At 43.3% G+C, this 26,531-nt stretch overlaps 1 protein-coding gene across 2 annotated transcripts in view; it reads left to right on the top strand.

Annotated features, from left to right (window-relative positions):
* CTTNBP2 (cortactin binding protein 2) overlaps positions 1-26,257 on the top strand; it is a 168,895-nt gene extending 142,638 nt beyond the window's left edge. The window contains exons 15-23 of one of the 2 annotated variants that reach the window (XM_066362548.1): positions 1,883-2,035; positions 2,185-2,372; positions 8,153-8,331; positions 11,616-11,821; positions 12,173-12,358; positions 16,135-16,198; positions 17,269-17,401; positions 19,122-19,223; positions 25,126-26,257. In XM_066362548.1, the coding sequence (XP_066218645.1) occupies positions 1,883-2,035; positions 2,185-2,372; positions 8,153-8,331; positions 11,616-11,821; positions 12,173-12,358; positions 16,135-16,198; positions 17,269-17,401; positions 19,122-19,223; positions 25,126-25,371 (1,457 nt within the window). In that variant the 3' untranslated portion in view covers positions 25,372-26,257. Of the gene's footprint in view, positions 1-1,882; positions 2,036-2,184; positions 2,373-8,152; positions 8,332-11,615; positions 11,822-12,151; positions 12,359-16,134; positions 16,199-17,268; positions 17,402-19,121; positions 19,224-25,125 lie in introns of both variants that reach the window. The other variant, XM_066362547.1, reaches the window with a different exon arrangement.
* The last annotated feature ends 274 nt before the right edge of the window (positions 26,258-26,531 follow it).

The following is a 26,531-nucleotide window of genomic DNA, read 5'->3' as shown; positions in this document are numbered from 1 at the left end:
ATCCACATGGCATGCCCTCCAGGGGGCGATGCTCTGCCCATCTGGGGCGTTGCTCTGTTGTGGTCAGAGCCATTCTAGCGCCTGAGGCAGAAGCCACAGAGCCATCCTCAGCACCCGGGCCAACTTTGCTCCAATAGAGCCCTGGCTGTGGGAGGGGAAGAGAAAGAGAGGAAGGAGAGGGGGGAAGGGTGGAGAAGCAGATGAGTGCTTCTCCTGTGTGCCCTGGCCGGGAATTGAACCCAGGACTTCCACATGCCAGACTGACACTCTACCACTGACCCAACCGGCCAGGGCCAGTTTGTTAGCTTTTCATAGTTGTTTTAACAGACTATAGATTCATCCTACTTCCACAATCAATGTATTCCTGAGATTTGAACACTGGGACACAGTATTTTAACACTTCTTATGGAACAACTTTGTTGAAGGGGACCACAAGTGTACCGGCCCCGCAGTTACAAGTAAATTGAGAGTGACTGTTAGTGCTTCTGGTGTTCTCATTTCTAAAGCATCAGAGTGTCCAGAAAAGCTATTTCAGTCTCAGAAGAGATTCATTAATTCAAGTTCTTCTGAAAGTGAAAGCACATTGTGTCTACAGTAACAGGAGGAGTGGAGTATAACATACTATCAGGAGTATTTATGAAAAGTGGAATACTCGACAAAATTACTCAAGTGTTTTAAATTGATCCTTTTCTCAAGATTAAAATGGCTAAGACTGGGGCTCTTAAAATCTTCTAAACAAATAGTGATTTTTAATTAATTCAATGGTATATAGGTAGTAAAATTCTATATGCATATTAACACTATTAATAATATTTGAGTACTTTTCAAACATTTTGTCTTCTTACTTGTTTCCTACATATAATAATCTTCCACTTACTGTCAGTTGGGGTTGATATGCAGTTCCGTCTCCCATCTTTAATGGAAGGACCACTGAAACCAGACTCAAAAGTCCTGGATTTTCATCTTTGTTGCCACTGTTCTGAAACCTTAGTCACAGGTACCTCTCTGAGACCTGTACGAAGAAGGGTCTGCTTATCTCTCTGAGGTTCCTGTCTCTGTAACTTTATGACTATGTTGTTATATATGTGCAGTTGAAAGGTCGCATAAGGAGTTTTGACCTTTGTATTGTGCAATATCCATCTGTACAATAAATACTACCTACATACAGAGGTGGGCAAAAGTAGGTTTACAGTTATTCCTAAGGGAAAAGACATAGGGTTATGATTGTTAAAGTAGTGTTATTAACTCTGTATTTCCCATACCACAACCATAAACCTACTTTTGCCCACCATTTAACCATTGACCAGGCCAAGAAATAGAATATTCCCAGCTTCCAGAATGTGCCCATGGGCCCTGTCTGTGTTCACAACCCCTCCCTTCTGCAGGTAACCATTAGTCTGTCTTTTGTGATTATCATTTCTTTGCTTTTCTTTATAGTTTTAGTACCTATGTATTAACCTCTAAATTATATATGGAGTGTTGTCCACGTTTGAACTTTACATGATGAAATCATATTGTACATAATGTGTGTCTTATTGTTGTGACAGTCCTTTGTGTTGTTGCTCATGGTTGTTTGTTCATGTTCAATCCACGACAGGAATATATTCCTACTGACTTATGCAGTCTGTTGTTGGTGGACAGTTGCGTTGATTGCATGTAGGACCTGTTATGGAACTAGTATTGGATGGCTGTGTGTATCTTCACAACTGTATTGAATAGTGCCTACCTGTTTGCCAGAGTCCCTGTACTCCCTGAGCAGTTAAAGAGCATTCTCATTATGTCACCTCTCTGCTTACACTTTGTCTTCAGACTTTGTAGCGTTTTCCAATTCATATAGATTTTTATAAAAGCGTCAATCACTGAATTTCATTTCCAACCATAGCTTGTCTGATCCCAGTGAAGCAGTCTCCTGTTAACAAGAAAATCATCATCATCCTAGAGAACCTGGAGAAATCTTCCCTGCCTGAGTTATTGGGGGACTTCTTGGTACCCCTGGAGAGCCGCAGCACGGAGAGCCCATGTGCTGTTCAGAAAGGTAAAGATCCTGGTGGGACGAGACTGTGCGGGGAAGCAGGCTCCCGCGGGCTCATTCTGTCTGCTTCCCTGCCTGCACACTGTGCCTCCTGTGCGGCTTCCTGTGACCCACTTTAATTTGCGTCTGTGCCACTGCATGGCTCGTTCTAGGGAATGGTGCATCAGAGTGTTACTACTTCCATGAGAACTGCTTTCTGATGGGCACCATCGCCAAGGCCGGCCTGCAGGGCGCAGAGCTGCTGGTGCAGCAGCATTTCCGCTGGGTGCAGCTGCGCTGGGATGGCGAGCCCGCGCAGGGCCTGCTGCGGAGGTCCCTGCGGAGGAAGGTGCTGAACAAGGTAACCCCCACCTGCAGCCTGCTGGCGGGCTGAGAGAGGGGGAACGGCGGAGGGGAAGGGGCCTGCTGGCGGACTGAGAGAGGGGAACGGCGGAGCGGGAGGGGCGGGGCTTGGATGTCAGGAGCCCAGGGCTGGCCTCCACCCTTTACAGCACTGTGGCCTCAAGCAGGTGCGCTATGTGGACATTCAGGGTTAAATAAGATAACACGTATCAAACCCATAACCGTCTCTGGACTCCATTAGAGCTTTTTTTTTTTTTTTTTTTTTTTAAGTAAATAGATTTTAAATAGGTTTTACCATATTAACTATTCTCAAGGCGTCTCACAAGTTCTAAACGTGGTGGAAGACTACACTGGGACATCACTCCCTCTTCTTGAGGACAAGCCATGCTATCGTAGGCCTCAGACATGATCCATCCACCCAGCTGCCTTTTAAATAAGGCTGCTGAACTCCCTACAGCGATATTAAAAAGTCACATGGAAAATTAGAATTCTCTATTTTTTGACACATTTGTACTTTTTCATTCTTTCCCCCTCTCCCTCATCCCCACCCCCTCCCATCTGGCAACCATCAAAATGTTCTCTGTGCCTATGAGCCTGTTTCAGTTTTGTTTGTTTATTTTGTTTTTTAGAGTCTACATGTAAGTGAAATCATGTGGCATTTGTCCTTCTCTGTCTGACTTACTTCATTTAGCATAGCACCCTCTAGGTCTGTCCATGTTGTTGTAGATGGTAAGATTTGATCTTTTTGTGGCTGTCTTATTAATTGTATACATTGCACCACTTCTTCTTTATTCATCTATGTGGCTTCTATACTTTGGCTATTGTAAATAATGCTGCGGTGAACATATAGATGCATATGTCTTTTCAAATTAGTGTTTTGGGTTTGTTCAGATAAATACCCAGAAGCGGAATTGCTGGGTCCTTCTTTGTCTCTTATTATAGCCTTTATTTTAAAACCTGTTTTGTCGGGTATAATTATTGCTACCCCAGCTTTTATGTTTGTTCCTATTTTCATGAAATACCTTTTTCTATCCCTTTACTTTATCTGCATGTTTTTCAATCTGAAGTAAGTGAGTCTGTTACAAGCAGCATATGTAAGAGTCTGGTTATCCACTCAACCATCTTATGTCTTTTGACTGAAACATTTAATCAAATTACATTAGTAATTACATAAAGTAATTGTTGATAGATATGTAGCTATTAGCATTTTATTATTCATATATTTTTTTATCTTTTTTCTTCTTAAAGAGTCTCTTTAGCATTTCTCATAATACTAGTTTGGTGGTGATGAACTCCTTTACCATTTTCTTGTCTGGGGAGGCCTTTTATCCATTCTTAATTCTTAACAATAGCTTTGCTGGGTAGAGTAATCTTGTTTGTACTTGCTATTCATCACTTTGAGTATTTCGTACCATTCCCTTTTGTTCTGCAAAGTTTCTGTTGAGAAATCTTCTAACACTCATGGGAGCTCCCTTGTAGGTAACCAGCTGCTTTTCTCTTGCTGTTAGTGTTCTCTCTCGGTCTTTCAACTTTGATATTCTAATTATGATGTGTGTTGGTGTGAACCTCTTTGGTTTATCATGTTTGGGACTCTGTACTTCCTGGCCTGTATTTATTTCCTTCACTAGGTTAGGGAAATTTACCCTCATTATTTCTTTTTTATTTTATTTATTTATTTATTTATTTATTTATTTATTTATTTATTTATCTATCTATCTATTTATTTATCTATTTATTTATTCATTTTGTATTTTTCCAAAGTTAGAAGCGAAGAGGCAGTCATGCGTCCGACTGGGATCCACCCAGCACACCCACCAGGGAGCAATGCTTGGCTCCTCTGGGGCATTGCTCCACTGCAATTGGATCCATTCTAGTGCCTGAGGCAGAGGCCATGGAGTCATTCTCAGCACCTGGACCAACTTTGCTCCAATGGAGCCTTGGCTGCGGGAGGGGAAGAGAGAGAGAGGAAGGAGAGGGAGAAGGGTGCAGAAGCAGATGGGTGCTTCTCTTATGTGCCCTGACCGGAAATCAAACCCAGGACTTCCACATGCCGGGCTGATGCTCAACCGCTGAGCCAACCGGCCAGGATCCCCTCATTATTTCTTCAAAGAGGTTTTCAATTCTTTGCATTCTCTCCTCTCCTTCTGGTACCCTATAATGCAAATGTTGGTAGAACTGATGATGTTCCAGAGGCCTCTTAAACCAACCTCAATTTTTAACATTCTTTTTTTCTTTTTGCTCTTCTGATTGGGTGTTTTCTTCTAATTTATCTTCCAAATTGCTGATTCGATCCTCTGCTTCATCTAATCTGTTGATTGCCTGTAATGTATTCTTCAGTTTCATTATTATATTCTTTATATTTGACTAGTTCTTTTTTATGTTTTCTATGTCTGTTTTTATGTTTTCTGTCTTTTTGTTGAAATGACTTTTCTCACTGGGTCATTGAGCATCCTTATAACCAATCTTTTGAATTCTGCATCTGGTAGTTTGCTTGTCTCTATTGTTTAGTTCCTTTTATGGAGTTCAGTTCTGTTCTTTCATTTAGGACATGTTTCTTTGCCTCCTCATTTTGGCTGCCCTCCTGTGTATGTCTCTATGTATTCTGGAGAGCTGCTATGTCTCTCAGTATTGGTAGAGAGGCCATATGTAGCAGGTGTCCTGTGGGTCCCAGTGGCACAGTCACTCTGGTCACCTGAGCTAGGTGCTCCAGGTGTGTCCCTACTGAGGGTTGTGCGTTCCCTGTTGGTGTACTTGAGCATTGGTTGCTGTTTGCACACCATTGGGACGGACTGGAGCTCAGGTTAATTGGCAGCAAGGACTGGCTGTGACTGCAGTGAAGGACCCTATGTTGTGCAGGACTGACCCTATGGAGCAGGATTTGTTTTACCAGCGCTCTCAGGTCTGCCGAATCTGTCCTTTGGGTGTATCATTTGTGGAGGTGGTTGGGTAGTGGTTCTGTGTGGTCTGAAGCTGGATGCTGGGTGTGTTAGTTCTGGGACCTCTTGGGAGGGTCTCTGGGTCAGGCCAAGGTCAGCTACAGACTGTGCCCTTCCCCAGGACCACCCAGCATGTGGATGTTCTGGGTTTGATTCCTGATCAGGGCACACAGGAGAAGCACCCATCTGCTTCTCTACCCCTCCCCCTTTCTCTCTCTCTTCCCCTCCTGCAGCCATGTCTCCATTGGTTTGACTGCATCGGCCCCAGGCACTGAGGATGGTTCCATGGAGCCTCCATCTCAGGCGCTAAAAATAGCTCAGTTGCAAGCATGGCCAAAGATGGGCAGATTATCGACCCCAGATGGGGGTTGCTGGGTAGATCCCAGTCAGGGTGCATGTGGGCATTTGTCTTTCTATCTCCCCTCCTCTCAATTTGGAAAAAAGGAAAAAACAAAAATCAGTGTCTCCTGGGGAACGCCTACATGAGAAATTTGTATCCTGCAACCAAACAAAACCCAAACCTTCCATTCTGTTGATGAATTAAAAGCCTCCTCTTTTATTAATGAGACTTATGTTTTTACCATGCTTCTTTTTATAGCAGCTTGTGAGAACACACATATAAACAATAAGGTTAATGAAATAGAAAATCAGGAGAAAATTAAAAGGTAGAAGAAATTGTCACAATGCAGCTTAGTAAGGGTTCTGCAATGAGCTACCAGGTGATCTGAAGATGAGTGCCCCTTCTTCTGGACTTGCAGGGACCTGGGAGAGGGTGTGAACGGAGGCCAGCTACCACGAGTGCTGGTCTTTGGGGTTGCTTAATAAGAAGTACTGGGCGTGTTAGGTTAGATGCTACCTGTTTGGGGTCTGTGAACTTTTGAGAGGTTTTAGGAAAGACCAGAACATGAGCTGAGAGAAGTTGTTTATATGGAAAAGTCACTGGAAACAGCTTGAGTGGGCCCATAAGTTGGGGGGGGGGGTTCAGGGAATCACCAAGGAGGGTGAACAGTGTGAGCCATATTGATGGGGAGTGAGCTATGGAGCCTTCCTCTGCTTGCAGGGGGAGGGCTCAGCACAGAAACAGTGCCTCTGTCAGCACTTCTGTTTGGGGAAAGCTGACCCTTTCTGTTTGGGGAAAGCTGACCCTTTCTGTTTGGGGAAAGCTGCCCCTGCAGACCACATGCTAAAGCTGGACAAAGCTTTAAGAGAAGGAAAATTATGATCCCAGATCCCAAAGCCGCATGTAACGCAGCATTTTAACAGAGCTGCAGGTCTCACAGAGTCACCCTTTCATTTTACTTGGCTAATTTATGCAGGAGACACCAACATGCACAGCCTGTGTCCAGTCTTAGTACCATAATGACTTGGTAAATCCAAGATTCGTAAGAATAGGTAGAACAGAGATTTTATAAGAATCTTTTCTAGTTAATTGCTATATCTGACTTCTAAATAATTGAGGCTATTCTTATAATAGTAAATAAACCTTCTGTATTACTGAAAAAGGGACTTAATATTCTAAAATATAATTCTAAAAAAAAATTAAAAAAGAATTTTCCTTTCCAGACCATGTGTGTTACACAGTATTTAAAATGTACACATTTTAAAATTTGAAAACACATCAGAGAAATGAAAATTAAAACCACAATGAGATATCACTTCATATCTGTCAGAATGGCTGTCATCAATAAATCAACCAACAACAAGTGCTGGCAAGGATGTAGAGAAAAGGGAACCCTCCTACAATGCTAGTGGGAATGCAGACTGGTGCAGCCACTGTGGAAAGCAGTATGGAGATTCCTCAAAAAAATTAAAAATGGTACTAACTGCCTTATGATCCAGCAATTCCACTTCTGTGAATTTATCCAAAGAAACACGAAACACTAATTTGAAAAAATACATGCATCCCTTTGTTCATTGCAGTATTACTTACAATAGCCAAGATCTGGAAGCAGACCAAGTGACCATCAGTAGATGTGTGGCTAAAAAAGCTGTGGTATATTTACACAATAGAATAGTACTCAGTGGTAAAGAAAAGAAGGAAATCTTACTTTTTAAGACAGCAGAGATGGACCTTAGATTATTGTGCCAAGTGAAACAAACCAGTCAGAGAAAGACAAGTATCACATTATTTCACTTATATGTGGAATCTAATGAACAAAACAAACTAACAAAATAGAAACAGACTCCTAGATACAGAGAACAGACAGACAGCTGTGATGTGGGAGTGGGGGGGCAAGGTAAAAAAAAGGTGAAGAAATTAAGCAAAAAATAAATAAATAAATAAATAAAATTTTGAAGACAAATGTCTTTATATTAGCAGAGCTCTGTACATTTTGAAGAAGTTAGCATGTTAGCTAAGGAAATTAAATTAATACAGGGTGAACATGTTATTGACCCAGATGTACCATGTGGATCTTATCACCCCAAATATTCAAATATTTAATGTCATTTCTTATTTCATTAATTCAAAGTCTTTTCATGAGCACCTACTATTTGTAAGACCCTATAAGGTCCCTCACATATTTGTGAATAATGATTTCTTTCAGAACTGATGTTGAAGAATTCATCGAAGGTTTCTCCTTAGCCTACTTATTGATCCTTTGTGTCTGAACCTTTTAGTTTCATATAATGAGTGACAGGTCTGTATCTCATGCTGACACACATGATAAGTGTGTTATTAACGATCCTTCCTTCAACCACTACAAGTGAAGGTAAAATCAGATTCAGCTCCATTTTTGTTTTGTGTTTTAATTGTTTATATTTTTAATTTTGGACTGCTAAAAACAAAAGGGGAAGAAGCCCTGTTCTAAAGCAAGCCCCGTGTTCTGTCCCCCGTCTCCAGTTCCGAGGCCAGGCGCCCTCTCCCTGCGACCCCGTGCGTGAGACCGTCGACTGGGCCCTGGCCGTCTGGCGCCGGCTCAACTCCTGCCTGGCCTGCCTGGGCGCACCTGAAGCACTTCTTGGGCCAAAGTATTTCCTGTCTTGTCCTATAGTCTCAGGACATGCCCAAGTGACAGTAAAGTAAGTGTCGTTTCACCTTATTTGTCTTTGAGAAATAGAGCCTGGTCTGTTTGGGATGTTTGAGATGTGACAGGGCTACCCTGTGCCGTCTCCTGTCATCATAACAGGTGTCAGAAGACCCATGCCTGGTCTGCTGGGTAACCTAAGGAAGCTGCTTTTCCTAAAAACAAGACAGCATTTTCCCTCCTGTACAAAACTCATCTACTGTATTTTTTGCTCCATAAAACACACCTGACTATAAGACACACCTAGGGTTTTAAGGAGGAAAATAAGAAAAAAATATTCTGAACCAAGTGGTGTGTTAAAATATTTAATAAAATACCATATTTTTCACTCCACAAGACACATGGGCATTTTCCCCTCCACTTTTGGGGGGGGAAAAAGTGCATCTTATGGAGCAAAAAATATGGTAAATCACATAGAACTTGGCCCTGGCCGGTTTGCTCAGTGGTAGAATTTCGGCCCGGCATGTGGATGTTCTGGGTTTGATTCCTGATCAGGGCACACAGGAGAAGCACCCATCTGCTTCTCTACCCTTCCCCCTCCCTCCCCTCCCCTTTCTCTCTTTCTTCCCATCCTGCAGCCATGTCTCCATTGGTTTGAGTGCATCGGCCCCAGGCACTGAGATGGTTCTATGGAGCCTCCATCTCAGGCGCTAAAAATAGCTCAGTTGCGAGCATGGCCAAAGATGGGCAGATTATCGGCCCCAGATGGGGGTTGCTGGGTAGATCCCAGTCAGGGTACATGTGGAAGTTTGTCTTTCTATCTACCCTCCTCTCAACTTGGAAAAAAGGAAAAACAAATCAAGTGGGGCTTGCTGTGCAGTGTCTCCTGGGGAACGCCCACGTGAGAAATTCATATCCTGCAACCAAACAAAACCCAAAGCTTCCATTCTGTTGATGAATTAAAAGCTTCCTCTTTTATTAATGAGACTTATGTTTTGACCATGCTTCTCTTTATAGCAGCTTGTGAGAACACACATATAAACAATAAGGTTAATGAAACAGAAAATCAGGAGAAAATTGAAAGGTAGAAGAAATTGTCACAATCCAGCTTAGTAAGGGTTCTGCAATGAGCTGTTAACTTTGATTCTGTGGTTTCTGGCATCCTGCGCAGAAATCCACTTTGTAAAGCAGAAATGCAGTATTATATCTTTATTATAAGACAGACTGTCAACTGAAACTGCCTGGGGGGGGGGCAGAAAGAGTTACTGTGATAAAATAGACATAAAATTCTCTTGATAAAGAGCAGAAATACATTTATTCATATCATTATTGCCATTAGATTTAAGCCTTTCACATCCAGTCTCCATAGTCTTAGAAGCCAGTTTGGCCCTTTTTATCAGGAGCACAGATGTTGTCAAGAACTGCAGAAGCCATGAGACTTGTGCCCCATTTGCAAGCTAACAAATTAGTCTGCCGCAGGCTCAGGGTGCTGGGTCAGAGGCCCAGGACTTCATCCCTCACAGCACAGCCCTCATCTGGGCTACACATTCCATCATTCCCCTGGCTCCTCGGGTCCCCCTGGGTGATGCACCGTGACCCAGATGGATACTGGCTTGGCATCCGTCACAGCTGCAAAACTCAGAGCTTGGGAATCCCCAGGCTTCTGCTGGGGTGCTGTCAGGGCTGCCGACCCTCTGCCCTGGAAGGAGATGCTGCCTTCATTATCCTGGTCAGGGATCCACCTCTGCTGCAGAGAGGACCCTGGCTCTGTCTTCCCAGGCTGTGTGCCACTAACATCCTGGAAAAGACAGTTCAGGGCAAAACTGCCAAACAGGGTGCAGATATGATGGAGAATTGGCTCCCAATAGCCGTATCAAGGAACTGCTGTTTTTTTAAACAAAGCTTATCATCTTTACCCTTCTAGAATTGTGCAAGTTTGACTCACATGGTAGAATACCAGATTTTTTTCTATGTATTTTTTTCTTGAATTACAAATCACTAGACGGTAACAGAGAAGCTTACAGTAGAGAGATGCTTAATATTTGGGTAAGATTTATAGTAATAGTCTTAAAAGGTGTATGCCATTATCTAATAGGTTTGAAAACTTTCCTGTTCTGGGAGATGTGGTTTTGTTGCTGTAGCCTTAATCACGTGAAATATTTTTTAATGCTACAACCAGATGTAATCTTTTTTGAAGAAACTTTAATTGGTATTATGGATACTCCAAACTTGAACGAAAGTTCCACGGCTACAGCTACTAAGGCATAAGTCCACCTAAGGCTGGTGGACCCATCTCCTTTCTGTAGGCTGAACCCATCTGAGTACAGACACAAAGCCCTTGCCTTGGGGCAGGCAGCTTTAATTTGCCATTGAATAATCACTAGTAATAGAAGTATCCCAATTTCAGAAATATTAAAATATATGTGTCTTATTAAGGAAATAAGACAAATAAGTTTAAACTATTTAAACGCAGTTTTTTAGGAAATATTTTTTTCCCTAGCTTCTTCTGTCTGTGAATTTATCTTTCTGTCCATATCACTTTTCCTTTTTTAAAACATTTTTATTAAATGTATTGGGGTGCAGCCCTGGCTGGTGGCTCAGTAGATAGAGCATCAGCCTACCGCATGGACATCCCAGGTTCAATTCCTGGCCAGGGCACACAGGAGAAGTGTCTATCTGCTTCTCCCCCCTTCCCTCTCCCCTTTCTCTCCCTATTCCCTTCTTGCAGCCAGCGGCTTGATTGGTTCGAGTGTCAGCCCAGGGACTGAGGATAGCTCCATTGGAGCGCATCGGCCTCGGGCACTAAAAATAGCTCAGTACTCAAGCATCAGCCCAATATATGGTTGCTGGGTGGATCCTGGTCAGGGTGCGTGTGGGAACCTGCCTCACTATCTCCCCTCCTCTCACCTAAAAAAATGTGTTGGGGGTGACATCGGTTAATAAAATTATGTAGGTTTTAAGTGCACAATTCCACATTACATCACCTGTATATTGCATTATATGTTCCCACCCAAAGTCAAGTCGGCCTCCATGTGTTTTATTCACACACTCATCCCGCAGCACTCCAGTATGGATTCCTGCTCTCAAGGGTCTTTTAAAGTAAAAAGGGGGAGACATGCAAACCGTCAGTTTTATTTGAAATGCGTAGTATTTTTGAGGTAAAGTCGGACTACTTTGGGGTTAGATAATGACACTTATCCCAGAACTAACTACCTGGGAAAGAGCATATCTTTAGAGACACACGCGATTTTTTTGTGGTCTTCAGACTGTCCTTTGTAACGTTGTGTGTAATTCCTGAGAGGCCTGATCCTAACTGTGAGTCTGCCCCTCTCCTGCAAGGTGGATGGCTAAGCTGTGGAATGCTGTCATTGCACCCAGAGTTCAAGAAGCAATATTGTCAAGAGCCTCCGTGAAAAGACACCCTGGCCTCCTGCAGACAACTGCTCCCAAGCCCCCCAGCCCGGGTCAGCAGGCTGTGGTTAAAGCTGCACTCAGCGTGGTGCTCAGTAAAGCTGTGCTGCATGGCTGTCCCCTGCAGAGCACAGGTGTGTGGGTCCCCGCTGGGAGAGAAGAGAGCCGCACTCTTGTAAAACTGGTTTACCTTTGTCATTAAGGAGCTCTGCTTTCCTCTTTGTAATGAGAGAAACTGTCGGGCATTAATGAACAGTGCACTCCTTTGCTCCAGAACCATTTCTGTTGTGTAATGCCTGCTCATATCTAACTCTGAGCCTTCCAGGCAGTTTGCTGGTTCACAGAATTCCCACTTGGGTAGCAAGCAGACCCGGGGCTTTGAAGGGTCTGTTTCTTTGAGAATCACAAATGTGTATCTCACTGGACTCTACGGAACTGCGGTATCACCGCTTCTTTCTGGCAAGACGGGCCCTGTGTCGTTTCAGAGCTGGAGCAGCATACCGCCGACTTCCGAGGAGGGGGTTTCCCTTTATTCCTGGTTGCAAGTTACAACAGCTGCAGCAAGAAGAATGGAGAGAGTGGAGCCTGGAGAAGGGTGAGCACCGGTCTTCTCAGGAAGTCTGGCCGCTTCTCCTCCCCCGCCTGGCACAAGCCGGCCCTGGGTGAGACAGGTAAGGGCAGACATGCCTCCTCGCGGGCTGGGCACTCGGGGTCTAGTTTCTCAGTGCAGACGCGCTTTTATTTATTTTTCACCATGCGTGCAACACAATTCCAAATATCTCAAAGCATATTTTCATGCAGTAAATGTATGTTATAGGTACATTTAGAGAAATATTTGGGAACCCCCTACCTGAAGATAATTTTTCTTTTCTTTCTTTTTTATATTGAGAAGCAGGGAGGTAGAGAGAGTCCCACATGTGCCCCAAATGGGATCCACCCAGCAAGCCCTCTATGGGGGTGATGCTTTGCCCATCTGCGGTCACTGCTCCGTTGCATGGCAACCAAGCTATTTTAGCACCTGAGGCAAGGCCATGGAGTCATCCTCAGCGTTCGGGGCCAACTTTGCTCAAACCATTTGAGCCATGGCTGTGGGGGGGGGGGAGGAGAGAGAATGGGGAGAAGTGGAGAAGCAGATGGTCACTTCTCCTGTGAGCCCTGACCAAGAATCGAACCCAGGACTTTTACATGCCTGGCCAACTCTCTACCGCTGAGCCAACCAGCCAGGGCAAAAATAATATTTCATGCTATAATTCTGGTATTATATTTATCTTTACTGTGTGTGTGTATTTTTTTTTAAGTGAGAGTAGGGAAGATACAGAGACAGACGCCTGCATGTGCCCCAACTGGGATCCACCCAGCAACCCCTGACTGGGACCAATTATCTGTCCATCTAGGACTATGCTCCCAACTGAGCTATTTTTAGCACCCGAGGCTGTGGCTCTACAGAGGCATCCTCAGTGACCAGGGCTGACATACTCTAATCAATCTAGCATGGCTACAGAACCAGAAGAGAGAGAGAGAAAGAGAGAAAGGGAGGGGGGTAAAAGCAGATGGTCACCTCTCCTGTGTGCCCTGGTTGGGAATCAAACCTGGGACTTTCACACACCAGGTTGATGCTCGACTGGCCATCTTTACTGTGTTAGTGGTCTTTTAAAAATTAATTTGACATTTATGGTATCCACAATTAAAGCTTTGCGGTCCAAGAACTGCACTTAGGCATATTTCTCCTGGTTTATGTCATGCTTCAGCTAACCTTACATTTTTAAAGGTATGTGTACAGGCATATTTGATACCAGTTAAGGCCTTTATAGGTGAATCCATTTTACATATTTTTTCAATGTGTAATGTGTACCGTTTGCCAGGTGCTATTCTAGGCCATGGAAATAGAGCACTAAGAACAGCAGCAACCCCTGCTCTCTCAGAGTTTACGTTATCATAAATGATTCCACAGAAGTTATATAATGGGGTATCATTAAAAAAATTTTTTTTGTAAGTTCTCATTCTAACAAAGAAAACATAACTCATCTCTCTCTGATGTTAGACCTATTTCTTTTGGTTTTGATAATAGGATAATCAATAATTCTGCAAACTATAGATGGCCTCCCTAAAGGGAACCCATATTGGAGTCAGAAAGAAGAAATGTTGCGCCTCACGTGCACGGTGGAGCTGATGCATGTAGTCAGCTTCTGGTCTAGAGGAGCCCCCTCCGGTCCCTCTGTTCCGAGGCCTTGTGTGTCTGCTGTGCAGCAGGGGCTCGTTCCATAGAAGATGATAAAACATTTTGTTCATTTATATATCCTCGTACCTTAGCTTGTATTTTTTTTTTAAATAAAAATTTAATATGGTTTTTAACCATATTAATACATGCTGGAGTTCTGTAATTACCCCAAGTGTGTGTTAGTAAATTGTGACTACTTTTTTAAATAATTGAATGAGAGTTTTACTTATACTTTTTTGTTATATGTATTTATAATAGGATCTGTTCTGATCTCAAGATCTTGCCATTACTTCCCAAAGAATGTCTGAGTCAGGGAATAAGATCATTACATTCCTTCCTCCAGCATAAGAGGCTCCCCATACAGCTTTCTGTAGTGAGGATCATACCTTTTACTTGTTTACCCCATTATAGTGTGCAAGAGTTCCAAAAAAAAAAATGATTATTATATTCATTTACAGATGACAAAACTGAGGCTCAGAAACCCCCAGCTAGCTGCTCAAGTCCCCTCTCCTGGAGACAGAGAGCTGCTGTCCATGGTTTTGTTTCTGCCAGTCCGATGCTGTCGCCTTCTGTCCGTGCCACTTCCGTCCTGGGCACATGTAACAGTCCACAAACACCCAGTGACGCAAACACCATCCGGGCGTCTCACTACCATTTCCAAGTTCATTCCAGTTTCTATAGGGTACAGGACCAGCTTCTTTCTTGAGCTAAATCACTACCTGAACAATAATTGTTGTTCTATATACTTCTTGACAAAATCAATAAAATGATTATAAATTTAAGGCAATATTATGAAAATAAGTCCAATTTAGAAAACTGAATTATAAATGATTTTAAATGTATTTGTATTGCCAATAGTTACATTTTTAAACTATTTGATGTAATATCATTATGATATTCTTTGAAACATGAAACCTTATTTGGAAGAATAATAAATTGTTTGTAGTCATAATTTACATGGATCTCAACATAAATTATAAAATCTAAAAACTAATTTTACAAAGTAAAATTTATGGGCCATTAATTTTAATCACACATCATGGTTAGATGAAGGAACCAGAGATTGAGATATCTTTCTAGTTATTATCATTTTTATAACAGTAATTTTTCCCCAATAGTTGCATTTGTTAATAGAATTATAACAACATTGGGTTGATTTGGGGTGGTTTTTGACATCACTATTAAAAATAATAGCAAAAGAAGAACCACTTTGCATTCCACACAGATCAGCGCAGAGGGTCATAAAGTTTAGTAAAGATACAACCTCTTTCTTTCCGAACCTAAAACAGAAAAACATGATGTCAGTTCAGCACTGTGAGGACTGGAGCCCAAGCTCGGGCACTTTGGGTAATTAGAGAAAGCCACTGGTCAGTGCTCTGACCATAATGACAAAAGGACACATAAACTGATACAGAGATCATCTCTGACTGTCAGCTTTTAATGAGGATATGGTACCTTCAAAATGATTCTTTAGAGATAATTTGTACTAACAATATTCATACAATTTTAGAATTCGCTTAGAAGCAACTAAATGTTTTAACGAGCTTACAACATTTAGTGTCTTAAAAAAAAAAACAGACTTTTTTTGGAGTTTGAAATGGTTTATACCAGTATTTTCTCACTTTTTGACCATAACCCACAGTGAGAAATACTGTATGTTTTACATCATGACCAATACACACAAACCTATGTGTAATGTGTGTATATAAAACTGATCCAGTAGATATAGTTACTGTACTGCAGCGCAATCTGATACTGTTTTGTATCTTTTACGTTCATATTTTCTTTCCTGTAGAATGCACAGCAGTTAAAAGTTAAATTTTGACAATTAAAATTTGTAGTGTTACGATGCCACACACACTGTGATCCATGATGAGGGCCCGCACACCCCACCCTGCACTTGAGCAGTCAGGTCAGTGTGGGAAGGGGCTTGACTGGTAAAAGAGGAGCCACTGATAAAAGCCAAGATCAGGATCCGGACTTGAGCCCCAGGTCGTGTTAGCTGGACTTCATTCAGTTGTGAATGTACCGGAGGGGCCTTCCCCAGTGGCTGAGCAGGAAGCTGCATCACAGCCATGCGCTGAGGAAAACCCCTCAAGAGCTGGATTCGGTCCAAACACAATATGAACGTGCAGCCTGTGCCCATAGTCTGCATCTTTTAAATACAGAATTCAAGATGCACAGGGACAATGATTCCTTCTCTTGAAATGATTACATTTTTCCTTCCAGGTACCAAAAATACGACGGTATCACAGCTGAACAGTAACAGGAATGCTTCTCTGTCGAAACAAAAGTAAGTTTCCCTTTCAGATTAACTGAAGCAGCAACACACACTCTCCTTATTAGCTGTGCAACTGTTATACTGTTCATATAATTTTTTAAGAAGCAATTTGTTGAAAAAGTTTAGAAATATTAGCTACATTTTTTAATCAAACTTGATAATTATTATTAATGCATTTGATGTAAAAATATGGTAAAATCCTGTGTTTTTGCATTGCTAAACAGGCTTTTGAAGACTTTTTTTTAATGCTAGATTTACAGAAACATAGTAGAAAATTTGCTTTTAGTTGTTAAATGTTTAAAGTTATAATATTTATTTTCTTAATTGCTCTTAGGGAATTGTTGATTATTTCAGCTTACAAATTTTGAAGGAAAGGATGATTTGGTTAATCATAGACTAGACATGTTGGGCAGTTTGCAGGTAGCTCCCCGTCGTAGCCCCATGAATTGTGTGTCCCCTCACCTGGCGGGTAACAGTTAGGACCCTGTCCCTGTTGACAGAATCGCAGAAGCAACGAGGGCAAAGAGAGAGGGGAGATAAAGGAATTAATGCTTCTTTCTGTCATGCACACTGCTAGACTTGATGTACATAATTTCCCCAGTAACTCCATAATGCAGGTTTGCGGAATTCGTTACAGAAGGGAACCCAGAAACTGAAGCGTTAAAGGGGCAAAAAAAAGAGTAAGCCTGACCCATGGCCATATTGCTAGTAAGTGGTAGCACCGAGTTTGCAATTCATATTTGTTACATTATATCACACTGCCCTATACCACCCTGTTTAGTGTCTTAGCTTTATCAAGTCTCGGGGACAGAGAGGGAACAGGAAGAGTAAGGAGATTGGAATGTTGTAACTCCAGGTGGACTCCTTTGTGAATAAAATTGTATCCTATTGAGGAGAATTTTGAGTAGGAGTTATCAAAATTGCGTGGAAGTGGGTTATTACATTAAATGTCATTTAAAGAATTTTAAAAACAATTTTTCTACCACACACCGAGTCTCAAACCAAAGTACAGTGTCTAGGTTTCCATATCGGGGACCGTATAGTGGCTGTCACTCTGGAAACTTTTTTGACCTTTGTGTTAGATCTTTAGAGAATGATCTGTCATTGATGTTGAACTTGGATCAAAGACTTTATCTGGATTCAGATGATGAAGCAGACCTTGCCAAGGAACTTCAGACGATGTGCTCCAGCAAATCTGAGTCTGATATAAGCAAGGTAGGTAGTACAATGGGGAGGATGTTACATGGCTCCACCCCATAGCAGAGACTTCTGGGAGCCACATCCTAAATGTTCATTCCCTAAACTTTTAAGAATTCCTCATGGAATAGCATGGCTAATACTCCGATCAGAACAGCCCTTACCTTTCTTGGAAAAGCCCTTTCTCCCAAAATACCATTTCTACAATAGGGGGCTCTATTTAAGCACAGCTTGCTTTTTTAAACACTTCTGGAAATCCTGAAGCTAAAACCCCATATGTTAATTATATTAGTCCAAATCATGCCCGTGCCTCAGACAGCATTTGGTAAGCCTCATTCTGTTTCTCGGGCTTTTATCTTTTTGTTCTCCTAACTTTGGCAACAACTAATCTATCAGTGAGAGCACCACAGCAGGGTCCTGTTGCAGACAGAGCAAGGGCAACAAGTTTCCTTACAAATATGTAAGAAAAGTAATTGGCTACAGTCCTAGCTTTTACGCGGTGAAAAATGAGATCCAGGTATGGGAGTCAGTGACCCAAAAACTCAAAGAAAGCATGAATAGCATCAAGTTCAGCCTGTTTCGGATGCTGATCTCTGTAACAAATTGGACCAGACATCCTTGATAAATACCTCTTATTTGAAAGGGAGCATAATGGCCTGACCTGTGGTGGTGCAGTGGATAAAGCATTGACCTGGAATGCTGAGGTTGCCAGCTCAAAACCCTGGACCTGCCTGGCTGGTCAAAGCACATATGGGAGTTGATGCTTCCTGCTCCTCCCCCCTTCTCTCTCACTGTCTAGCTATCTAGCTATATCTTTCTCTTTCTCTCCTCTCTAAAATGAATAAAGTCTTTAATTTTTTTTTTTTTTTAGCAATAGGCCCTGGCTGGTTGGCTCAGCAGTAGAGTGTCAGCCCGGCTTGTGGAAGTCCCGGGTTCGATTCCCAGTCAGGGCACACAGGAGAAGCACCCATCTGCTTCTCCACCCTTTCCCCCTTCTCTCTGTTTCTCTCTTCCCCTCCCGCAGCCAAGGCTCCATTGGAGCAAAGTTGGCCCTGCCACTGAGGATGGCTCCATGTCTCAGACTCAGGCACTAGAATGGCTCTGATTACAGCGGAGCAATGCCCCAGAAGGGCTGAGCATCACCCCCTGGGCATGCCAGGTGGATCCCGGTCAGGCACATGCGAGAATCTGTCTGCCTGCCTCCCCACCCACTTCTCACTTCAGAAAAATACAAAAAATAAAATAAAAAATAAAATAAAATAAATAAACAGGTGTTAAGTTGTGCAACTTTCACTGAAAGACTCAACTATTACATCTGACAAGTCAATCTCTAGGACAATGTAGAATTCATTATTTTTTTAAACCTGCCAAAAATTAACTGAAAAACTTATGCACTAGGAAAAGAAGGGAATGATTAAAATTTTGCAGTTTTTATATCCTTTTTTTGTTGTTGTTGCCAAGGGATTTTATTTTTTCTATAGGGCTTATCTGGTCATCTTCTTTTGACTTTTAAAAATGGACTCTCTTCCCTTAGAGACCATTTCTCATGCATTTGCTATTAGTTCACATGAAGGCTTCAAGTGTGCCGTGTGCACAGTCAGGACTTGAGGTGTGCTCTGCAGAGCTCCTGCGTGTCGGGGGAGGAAGAGAGAGCGCTTCCCTTCCGGTTTCACAGTGACTTTCATTGTTTCTGAGCGGAACTGTGAAACCATGACTTGATTCATTCTATATTTTCCAGATTGCAGATTTCAGGGATGATTTAAGGAGGTTTGATAGTCCAGGAAACAACCCTACATTTTCAGCAACTATTCATAATCTAAGAATGCCAGTGTCACCGAAGGTAAGTGTTCATTTCCCCCAAATCAGACAAACAGGGATTGCTTTGGAACTGACTTCACAGATCTCTCTTCATGTGAATCGCAAAGTTCCTTGTAAACCACAGCTAGGAAGTGAGACACAGGATCAAGTAAGTATCTTCATTAGTTAAGCAAAGTTAGAAGGCTCACTCTTTGGAGAATAGCTTGAAAGAATGACCAGAAAAGCATTACTGTTTTTTTCTTTTTACCTTCTGTTTGATTCATAAAATTTCATTCCAAAATTGTGGACGTCTTTTGAGAAGATCTGTGTTTGTTTTCACTTGTGCATGAGAAGGCCTGCACTGACTTTCAGTTGTGTATTCCAAAACTGGAAATGACATCACTTCTGCCCTCTTGGTTGTTCCAATTTAAAATGTATTGGTTTTCGCCTGACCAGGTGGTGGTGCAGTGAATAGAGCATTGGACCGGGAGGGAGGACCCAGGTTCTAAACCCCAAGGTCGCCAGCTTGAGTGTGGGCTCACCTGGTTTGAGCAAGGCCCACCAGCTTGAGCCCAAGGTCTCTGGTTTAAGCAAGGGGTGACTTGGTCTGCTGTAGCTCCCTGGTCAAAGTACATATGAAAAAGCAATCAATGAACAACTGAGGTGCTGCAACAAAGAATTGATACTTCTCATCTCTCTCCTTCCTGTCTGTCTGTCCCTATCTGTCCCTCTCTCTGTCTCTGTCTCGGTCACAAAAATAAAATGTATTGGTTTTCATTTGAGAACTTTTAAGATTTCTTGCATTTTGAAATATTGGAGTTAATCACAGCAAAGGGCAGAATGATAATATAAAGATCTTTTACATTACAATAAAAAATCTCGGCCCTGGCCGGTTGGTTCAGTGGTAGTGTCAGCCCAGTGTGTGGATGTCCTAGGTTTGATTCCTGGTCAGGGCTCACAGAAGAGGTGACCTTCTGTTCTCTACTGCTTCCTTTCCCCTTCTCTCTCTCCCTTCCCTCCCACCTTCTGCAGCCATGGCTCAGTTGGCTCAAGCTAATTGGACCCGGGTGCTGAGGATGGCTCCATGGCCCCTACCTCTGGCACTAAAAAATGGCTCCAGTTGCAATGGAGCAGCACCCCAAGATGGGCAGAGCATCGCCCCCAAGTGGGCTTGCTGGGTGAATCCTGGTCAGAGTACATGTAGGAATCTCTGTCTGCCTCCCCTTCTCTCACTAAAAAAAAACAAAAAAAAAATCTCAATATTAGTTTAATTTCTTAACTTGCCCTAATGTGCATTATGTTTCAGTGAGAGAGTTTTCTTTAAAAACAATTCAGAATGTCAAATAGAAGAGCCAGGGTTCCAAAAGACTTCATCATTAATCTCTCAAAATAACTTCTACAGGTGGTTAATAAATGCCAGGAGATGGACCAGCATGGTACGTCTGAGTGAACAGAAGCAGTCAACTACTTATCAGTAGTTATTCTGGGAGGATGCAGATTTCGTAGAGGCATTTAGTAATATGTGGCTTGGTGAGCATGTCAGTGTGGTTCACACCCTGTTGTCATCCTCTCCTGTGGTCACTCACAGAGACCTGGGTGAGGAGCCGGACCAGGGTTATACAGTCTGTGAGTGTGCTGAGAGGACTCCATTATGAATCCTTATCTGACTTCCTAAAGCCCCAAGCTCCTGGGCCCCTGTTCTGTTTCCTTAGGTTTCACTTCTGATGGCCTGTGAAGAATGTGACCTTTCTGGCTCACTTCATCATACGTCTGCCTTTCCCCCCTTCACTTGGGAACAGTGTAAGAGCTCAGCAAAAGCGTAATTTGGAGTACATGCTATGGAGGGTGACCTAAGGAGGTGACCTGGGCTTGCTGCTGAGAATTCCATCTGAAAGATATTTTGTTCAAGGGCTGCCCCTGAGTTGGGCTCAGAGCACATTTCTCCGGCATCCAAGACCACTCTTTTTTTTTTTTTTTGTATTTTTCTGAAGCTGGAAATGGGGAGGCAGTCAGACTCCCGCATGTGCCTGACCGGGATCCACCTGGCATGCCCACCAGGGGGTGATGCTCTGCCCCTCTGGGGCATCACTCTGTTGCGACCAGAGCCATTCTAGCGCCTGAGGCAGAGGCCATGGAGCCATCCCCAGCACCCGGGCCAACTTTGCTCCAATGGAGTCTTGGCTGCGGGAGGGGAAGAGAGAGACAGAGAGGAAGGAAGGAGGAGGGGTGGAGAAGCATATGGGTGCTTCTCCTGTGTGCCCTGGCCAGGAATCGAACCTGGGACTCCTACACGTCAGGCCGATGCTCTACCACTGAGCCAACCGGCCAGGCCCAGGACCACTCTCTAGGATTCCTTTTAGAGTGGTCAGTGGGAGGAGCCAGAAAGGTCTAGAAAGAGGAGCAATGAGCCATTCTTTCTCCGCATGGACGAGTCACTTTTCTGTATAAAAATGTTGACTGGTAGTGACCGCCTGCCTTTGTTTAAATGTCGCATGGAGACACGGCTTTGCACCCCCCACCTCTCTGTCATATGATCCTATTCTGTTGCTACAATAAAGTCCTATCCATAAAACAATAGTACCGAAAGTAGGTAAGTTCTGGGTAGCTCAAGACAGCTTTGTTTTTAAAAGGATATATTTTTTTAAATGGACCCTTTTATACTCTCTGGCTCTTAAAAAAGAACCATGTGGTTGTTTAAATGTGATTTAATGTGGGCATTAGGGCCTCTGCCCGCTGACCACATGAGGAGGGACTTCCCAGTAGCTAGCAGCTGTGTTTCTCAGAACCTGCCAGCAGAGGGCAGAGCTGCACTCGGTTGGCCACCTTCTGCTGCTTGGCAGGTTCATTACCTTTCTACCCTCAGCTGGCATTTCTTGGTTAAATGCCCAGTTTCTTCTGTTATCAGGAAGTAATTCCCTTTAGAAGTAAAAGCTCTCTGGCTTACTTGAAATCACTGCTCCTGTGTGGCCCCAGAGGGCTGGGCAGCCAGCATTATACATTGGAAGACCCTCCTACTCATTTGCCACAGGTAACTCTTACTGCCCCAACAGTGAGAGGACGTAGTGGGGCTCACTAGTCGTGTGGCGGGTTAGCCATTCTTCTAAATTTAAAAAAAAAATCACATTTAAATCATCAATAGAAAGACCAGATACGGATAAATGTTCTCTTCTCATGAAAATGTAAATTAATCCCTCTAAAGCGAAAGTTCTTATCTTTGGTTACATAAGGAAATCCACTGGAGGATATTTTTTTTAATTCCCGGTGCCTGGCCCACGCACCTAAAGGTTCTGATGTAACTGGTCTGAGGTGCAGCCCAGACCCCAGGGGGTCGCAGAGCTCCCTGGCGATTATGCGCAGCTGGGGCTTGTAGACCCAGGCTCGAGTCAGCTCTGATCTGAACCTGTGTATTTTCCACTTCATCCCTTTCCTCCCAAATGTGTCTTTAGAGGGGCTAATACACCTTCTGGTAGCTTTTCACTGGTGACTTCCTGTTCCCACACCCTGCTCCTCCCATGTCTGTCTTCACCCTCTCTCTTCCCCATGGACCCTTCTCTCCTCTTCCCCTGTCACCGTCCTGCACATCCTGGAGGTGCCAGCTCCAGTGCCATCTTCCCTACCGTCGTTCCTTCCTGGCCCCGCCTTCCCATCTAGCAGGCAGCGAGGCTAGCGTCCTCTTAGCTCCCGGCAGACGCTCAGTGCTGAGTGAAGGAATGCCTGCATGCCTGGCTCTGATGTAACAGTATTTCTTTCCTGCTGTTGACAAATAGTGCCTTTCCATACAAACTGGAGGTTGTCTTTGAGCTTAGTATGCACATCGACAGTAACCTTAGGTGTTTAGCACAGTAAGATCTTGGGTTTTAGCCCAGGAAGCATTAAACACCTTTAACTTTCCTTGCCCTGGCTGCGGTATTTCTTAGCTTTAGGAAAAACACCTCAAAACCCATGTTTGGCTGCCAGAGCAACAGGGACATCGCTCTGGGTGTCGTCACAGGCCCGATCTTACACTCTCAGCCTTGAATTGCATCATTAGCCTCACGAAGCCAGTGATTCTTCATGTGCCTGTCACACCTCCTGTTCGTCCTCACTCCTCCAAGGACTGACTCAGCCCACATATCCACACCCCGCATCAACACCCCAGCCACATTGCTAGCTGTTGTGAGTGCTTCTTGGTACTTAATTTCATGTGGGCATTTCCAGCGTCAGTTCATCACTATGTACCCCAGGCCCCAAGCCCTTGCCTTCACAACGCAGATGAACAGACAAGCAAAGAACACACCATGTCACTCTTTCTCTGCCTGGACCTGGGTGCCACCTCTGTGGGCTTCCAGACGGAGGTCAAAGATGCAGAGAAATGATTTACAGTGACACTCACCTCTCTTCCTCAGGGGTTCTGTGTCCCAGCTAGCTGCTGTCCTTATGCTGTACCATGTCTTCTGAGTACTCTGTGTACTTGCTGGTGAATTTGCTGATGTTTTAGACCAATTACAAACTCGGATTGGCCTTAATAGGGCCATGACTAAATCCCATTTTACGGATTTAAGATGACTCCTAGGAGAATCCAGCTGTCAGCTGAGGCCAGTTGTTATTTTCCATTAAGCGTTTTGCCTGTTAAATTCTAGTTTTATGTTTTAATTCTTTTGAAGATGGTGTTACTGTTACTACTTTTCACTTTAAAAAGAGGGAAAGTAGCCCTGGCCAGTTGGCTCAGTGGTGGAGCGTCGGCCTGGCGTGCAGAAGTCCCTGGTTCGATTCCCGGCCAGGGCACACAGGAGAAGCGCCCATATGCTTCTCCACCCCTCCCCCTCTCCTTCCTCTCTGTTTCTCTCTTCCCCTCCCGCAGCGAGGCTCCATTGGAGCAAAGATGGCCCGGGCGCTGGGGATGGCTCCTTGGCCTCTGCCCCAGGCACTAGAGTGGCTCTGGTCGCAACAGAGCGACGCCCCAGAGGGGCAGAGCATCGCCCCCTGGTGGGCAGAGCGTCACCCCCTGATGGGCGTGCCGGGTGGATCCCGGTCGGACGCATGCGGGAGTCTGTCTGACTGTCTCTCCCCGTTTCCAGCTTCAAAAAAATACAAAAAAAAAAAAAGAAGGAAAATAATCAGTGTCAGCGGCTTCAGTGGTGTTTGGAGCAGCTCCCTGAGCAGCTCATGTCACGTCTGCCATTGGCAGTACCAAACACGAGATGGGGGACCCTGTGAATGAAAGCTGAGTCCCGGCCTTCTCACTGCAACTGGGCAGCTTCCTCTCACCTGTCCAGCTCTGTTTCCTCTTGGGCAAAATGAGAGGCATGGACCAAACGATCCCAGGAGCTCTGAAACCAGCACTGGAAAGCGGGAGCAGGCTGGCCGGACCGGCGCCAGCTGACCAGAGCCTGGCTGCAGGGAGGCCCGCTCTCCATGTTGGCTCCACGGGAACAAGGGCCTTTCCTTTGGCCACCTCTGTGTACTCCAGGCACCTAGGACAGCGTCCAACAGTTAGATGCCCAGAAAGTATTTGTTGATTATTGAATAGTAGTCCAATTTTTAGTTTACAGATCTGAGAACAGAAAGCAGGTAAGTTTGCTGACTCACTGAGAACAGGCAGGTGATGCAGTGGATTTGAATGACTGTTTACAAACAGTTGGTCCAATATGGTCATTTCTGTGAGGCTCCTGTTCGTGACGAGATCCCAGACACTTTGGCACATGATTCCACTGACGCCTGTATCTCGCACTTTGTGAAACCACAGAGGCCTAATGACCATCAAGAGGTCTGTAAGAAGTTAATCATCCAGCCTCTCCTCTCCATTGTCTTTTGTCTGTTTTTCATGCGAACTTCGAACTTCCCTTTGGGAGAAACTCCGACATATCTGCTTAGAGAGGGAGAGCGGAGGAAGTGTTAGGACTGATAATAAAAGTTGGTGACAGCGTCAAAGGTGACAACCGTCTTCTGTTTCTCTTCCCTGGCAGGAGGTCAGCCTTCTCAGCAGCCATCAAACTACTGAATGCAGCAACAGTAAACCAAAGACTGAGCCGGGTGTTTTCAGAGTTAAATCTTTCCTTCCTGTTCCTAGAGGTAAAGTTACCCCGTGTTCCCAGAACACCAAAAGAAGCAGCAGCAGCAGTAATACAAGGCAAATAGAAATAAATAACAACTCAAAAGAAGAGATTTGGAACTTACACAAAAATGAACAAGCAGAAAAACCTAACCAATAGGCCTGCCTACAATATTCTCACTCTTAACCTCTGTATATTCAATCAGAAACCAAGGACAACAGATGTAAATACCTTTAAATGAATAAAATATTTTCACTGTACTATGAAGTGTGAGTGCGGGACCACTATTCAGATTTTGTAAAGAATGTATTTATAACCAATATTTTGTTGCTTTTTTTTTTTTAATTCTGTAGGATTGAACTTCAGTATCAAGAAGTTATGCCAACTTTTCAAGTAGTTTTATAATAGAATTATTGTAATAGTTTTAAACAACATGTTCAGGGGGTATTAAAACAAAACTGTCCATGTATTGTGTGTGAGTGTGTGGGTGTACACACACACACACACTCACACACATACATATGTATATATTTATGAAAGTCCATGAATCCTATTGCATACTACATGTTACAAAACGTGTACAACATTGGCTTCAAGTGTACCATTTTAAATGGAGACCATAATTTTATGTTCACTTGAGGAGGAATGACTTCAATGAGGCAATAACTAATCCTTTCTAAACAGTTACTTTCCATTAAAAGCCATACTAAATATTTTGCCTGTTAAATTCTAGTTTTATGTTTTAAATCTTTTAATAGTTAACATTGCTGATTGGTTGCATCATGTTATTTATGCTTATAAGTTTGCATTATGACTGTAAAATATAAAACTATATAATGCAATAAAAATGTTATCTTTCTTATAAAAGTTTTGTACCTAAGTGGATATAAAAAAGAATTGCGTAAGTGCTTCAATAAATTAATTCAAGAGTCAACTCCCTCTTCCGTTTAATTCTAGTAGCACAACTTATATTTCTTTTTACTGTTTCTTCTAAAATTACTAATGCAATTACTCTTATTTATACAACTCAAAATTAAGATGCTCTGACATCAAATAAAATATTGAACTAGTGAAATAATTTTGCTGTAGTTTCTATCTATAGCTCTTAGTAGTTTATCCCTGAAACAAATTATCGTGTTCAATTTAGGGACATTCATAAAACATATCCTACATGTTGACGTTTCACTGGTTGTTTACAGAAAATGCACTCATGTTAGATAGTTGGTTTAAATAAAACATTTTTTTTTCTGAAGCTGGAAACGGGGAGAGACAGTCAGACAGACTCCCGCATGTGCCCTACCGGGATCCACCCGGCACAC

Source organism: Saccopteryx leptura, chromosome 2, assembly GCF_036850995.1.
Source record: "Saccopteryx leptura isolate mSacLep1 chromosome 2, mSacLep1_pri_phased_curated, whole genome shotgun sequence".
NCBI classification, from domain to species: Eukaryota; Metazoa; Chordata; class Mammalia; order Chiroptera; family Emballonuridae; genus Saccopteryx; species Saccopteryx leptura.
The sequence above is the reverse complement of the archived record's forward strand: the minus strand, read 5'-3'. Positions and strand labels throughout refer to the sequence as shown.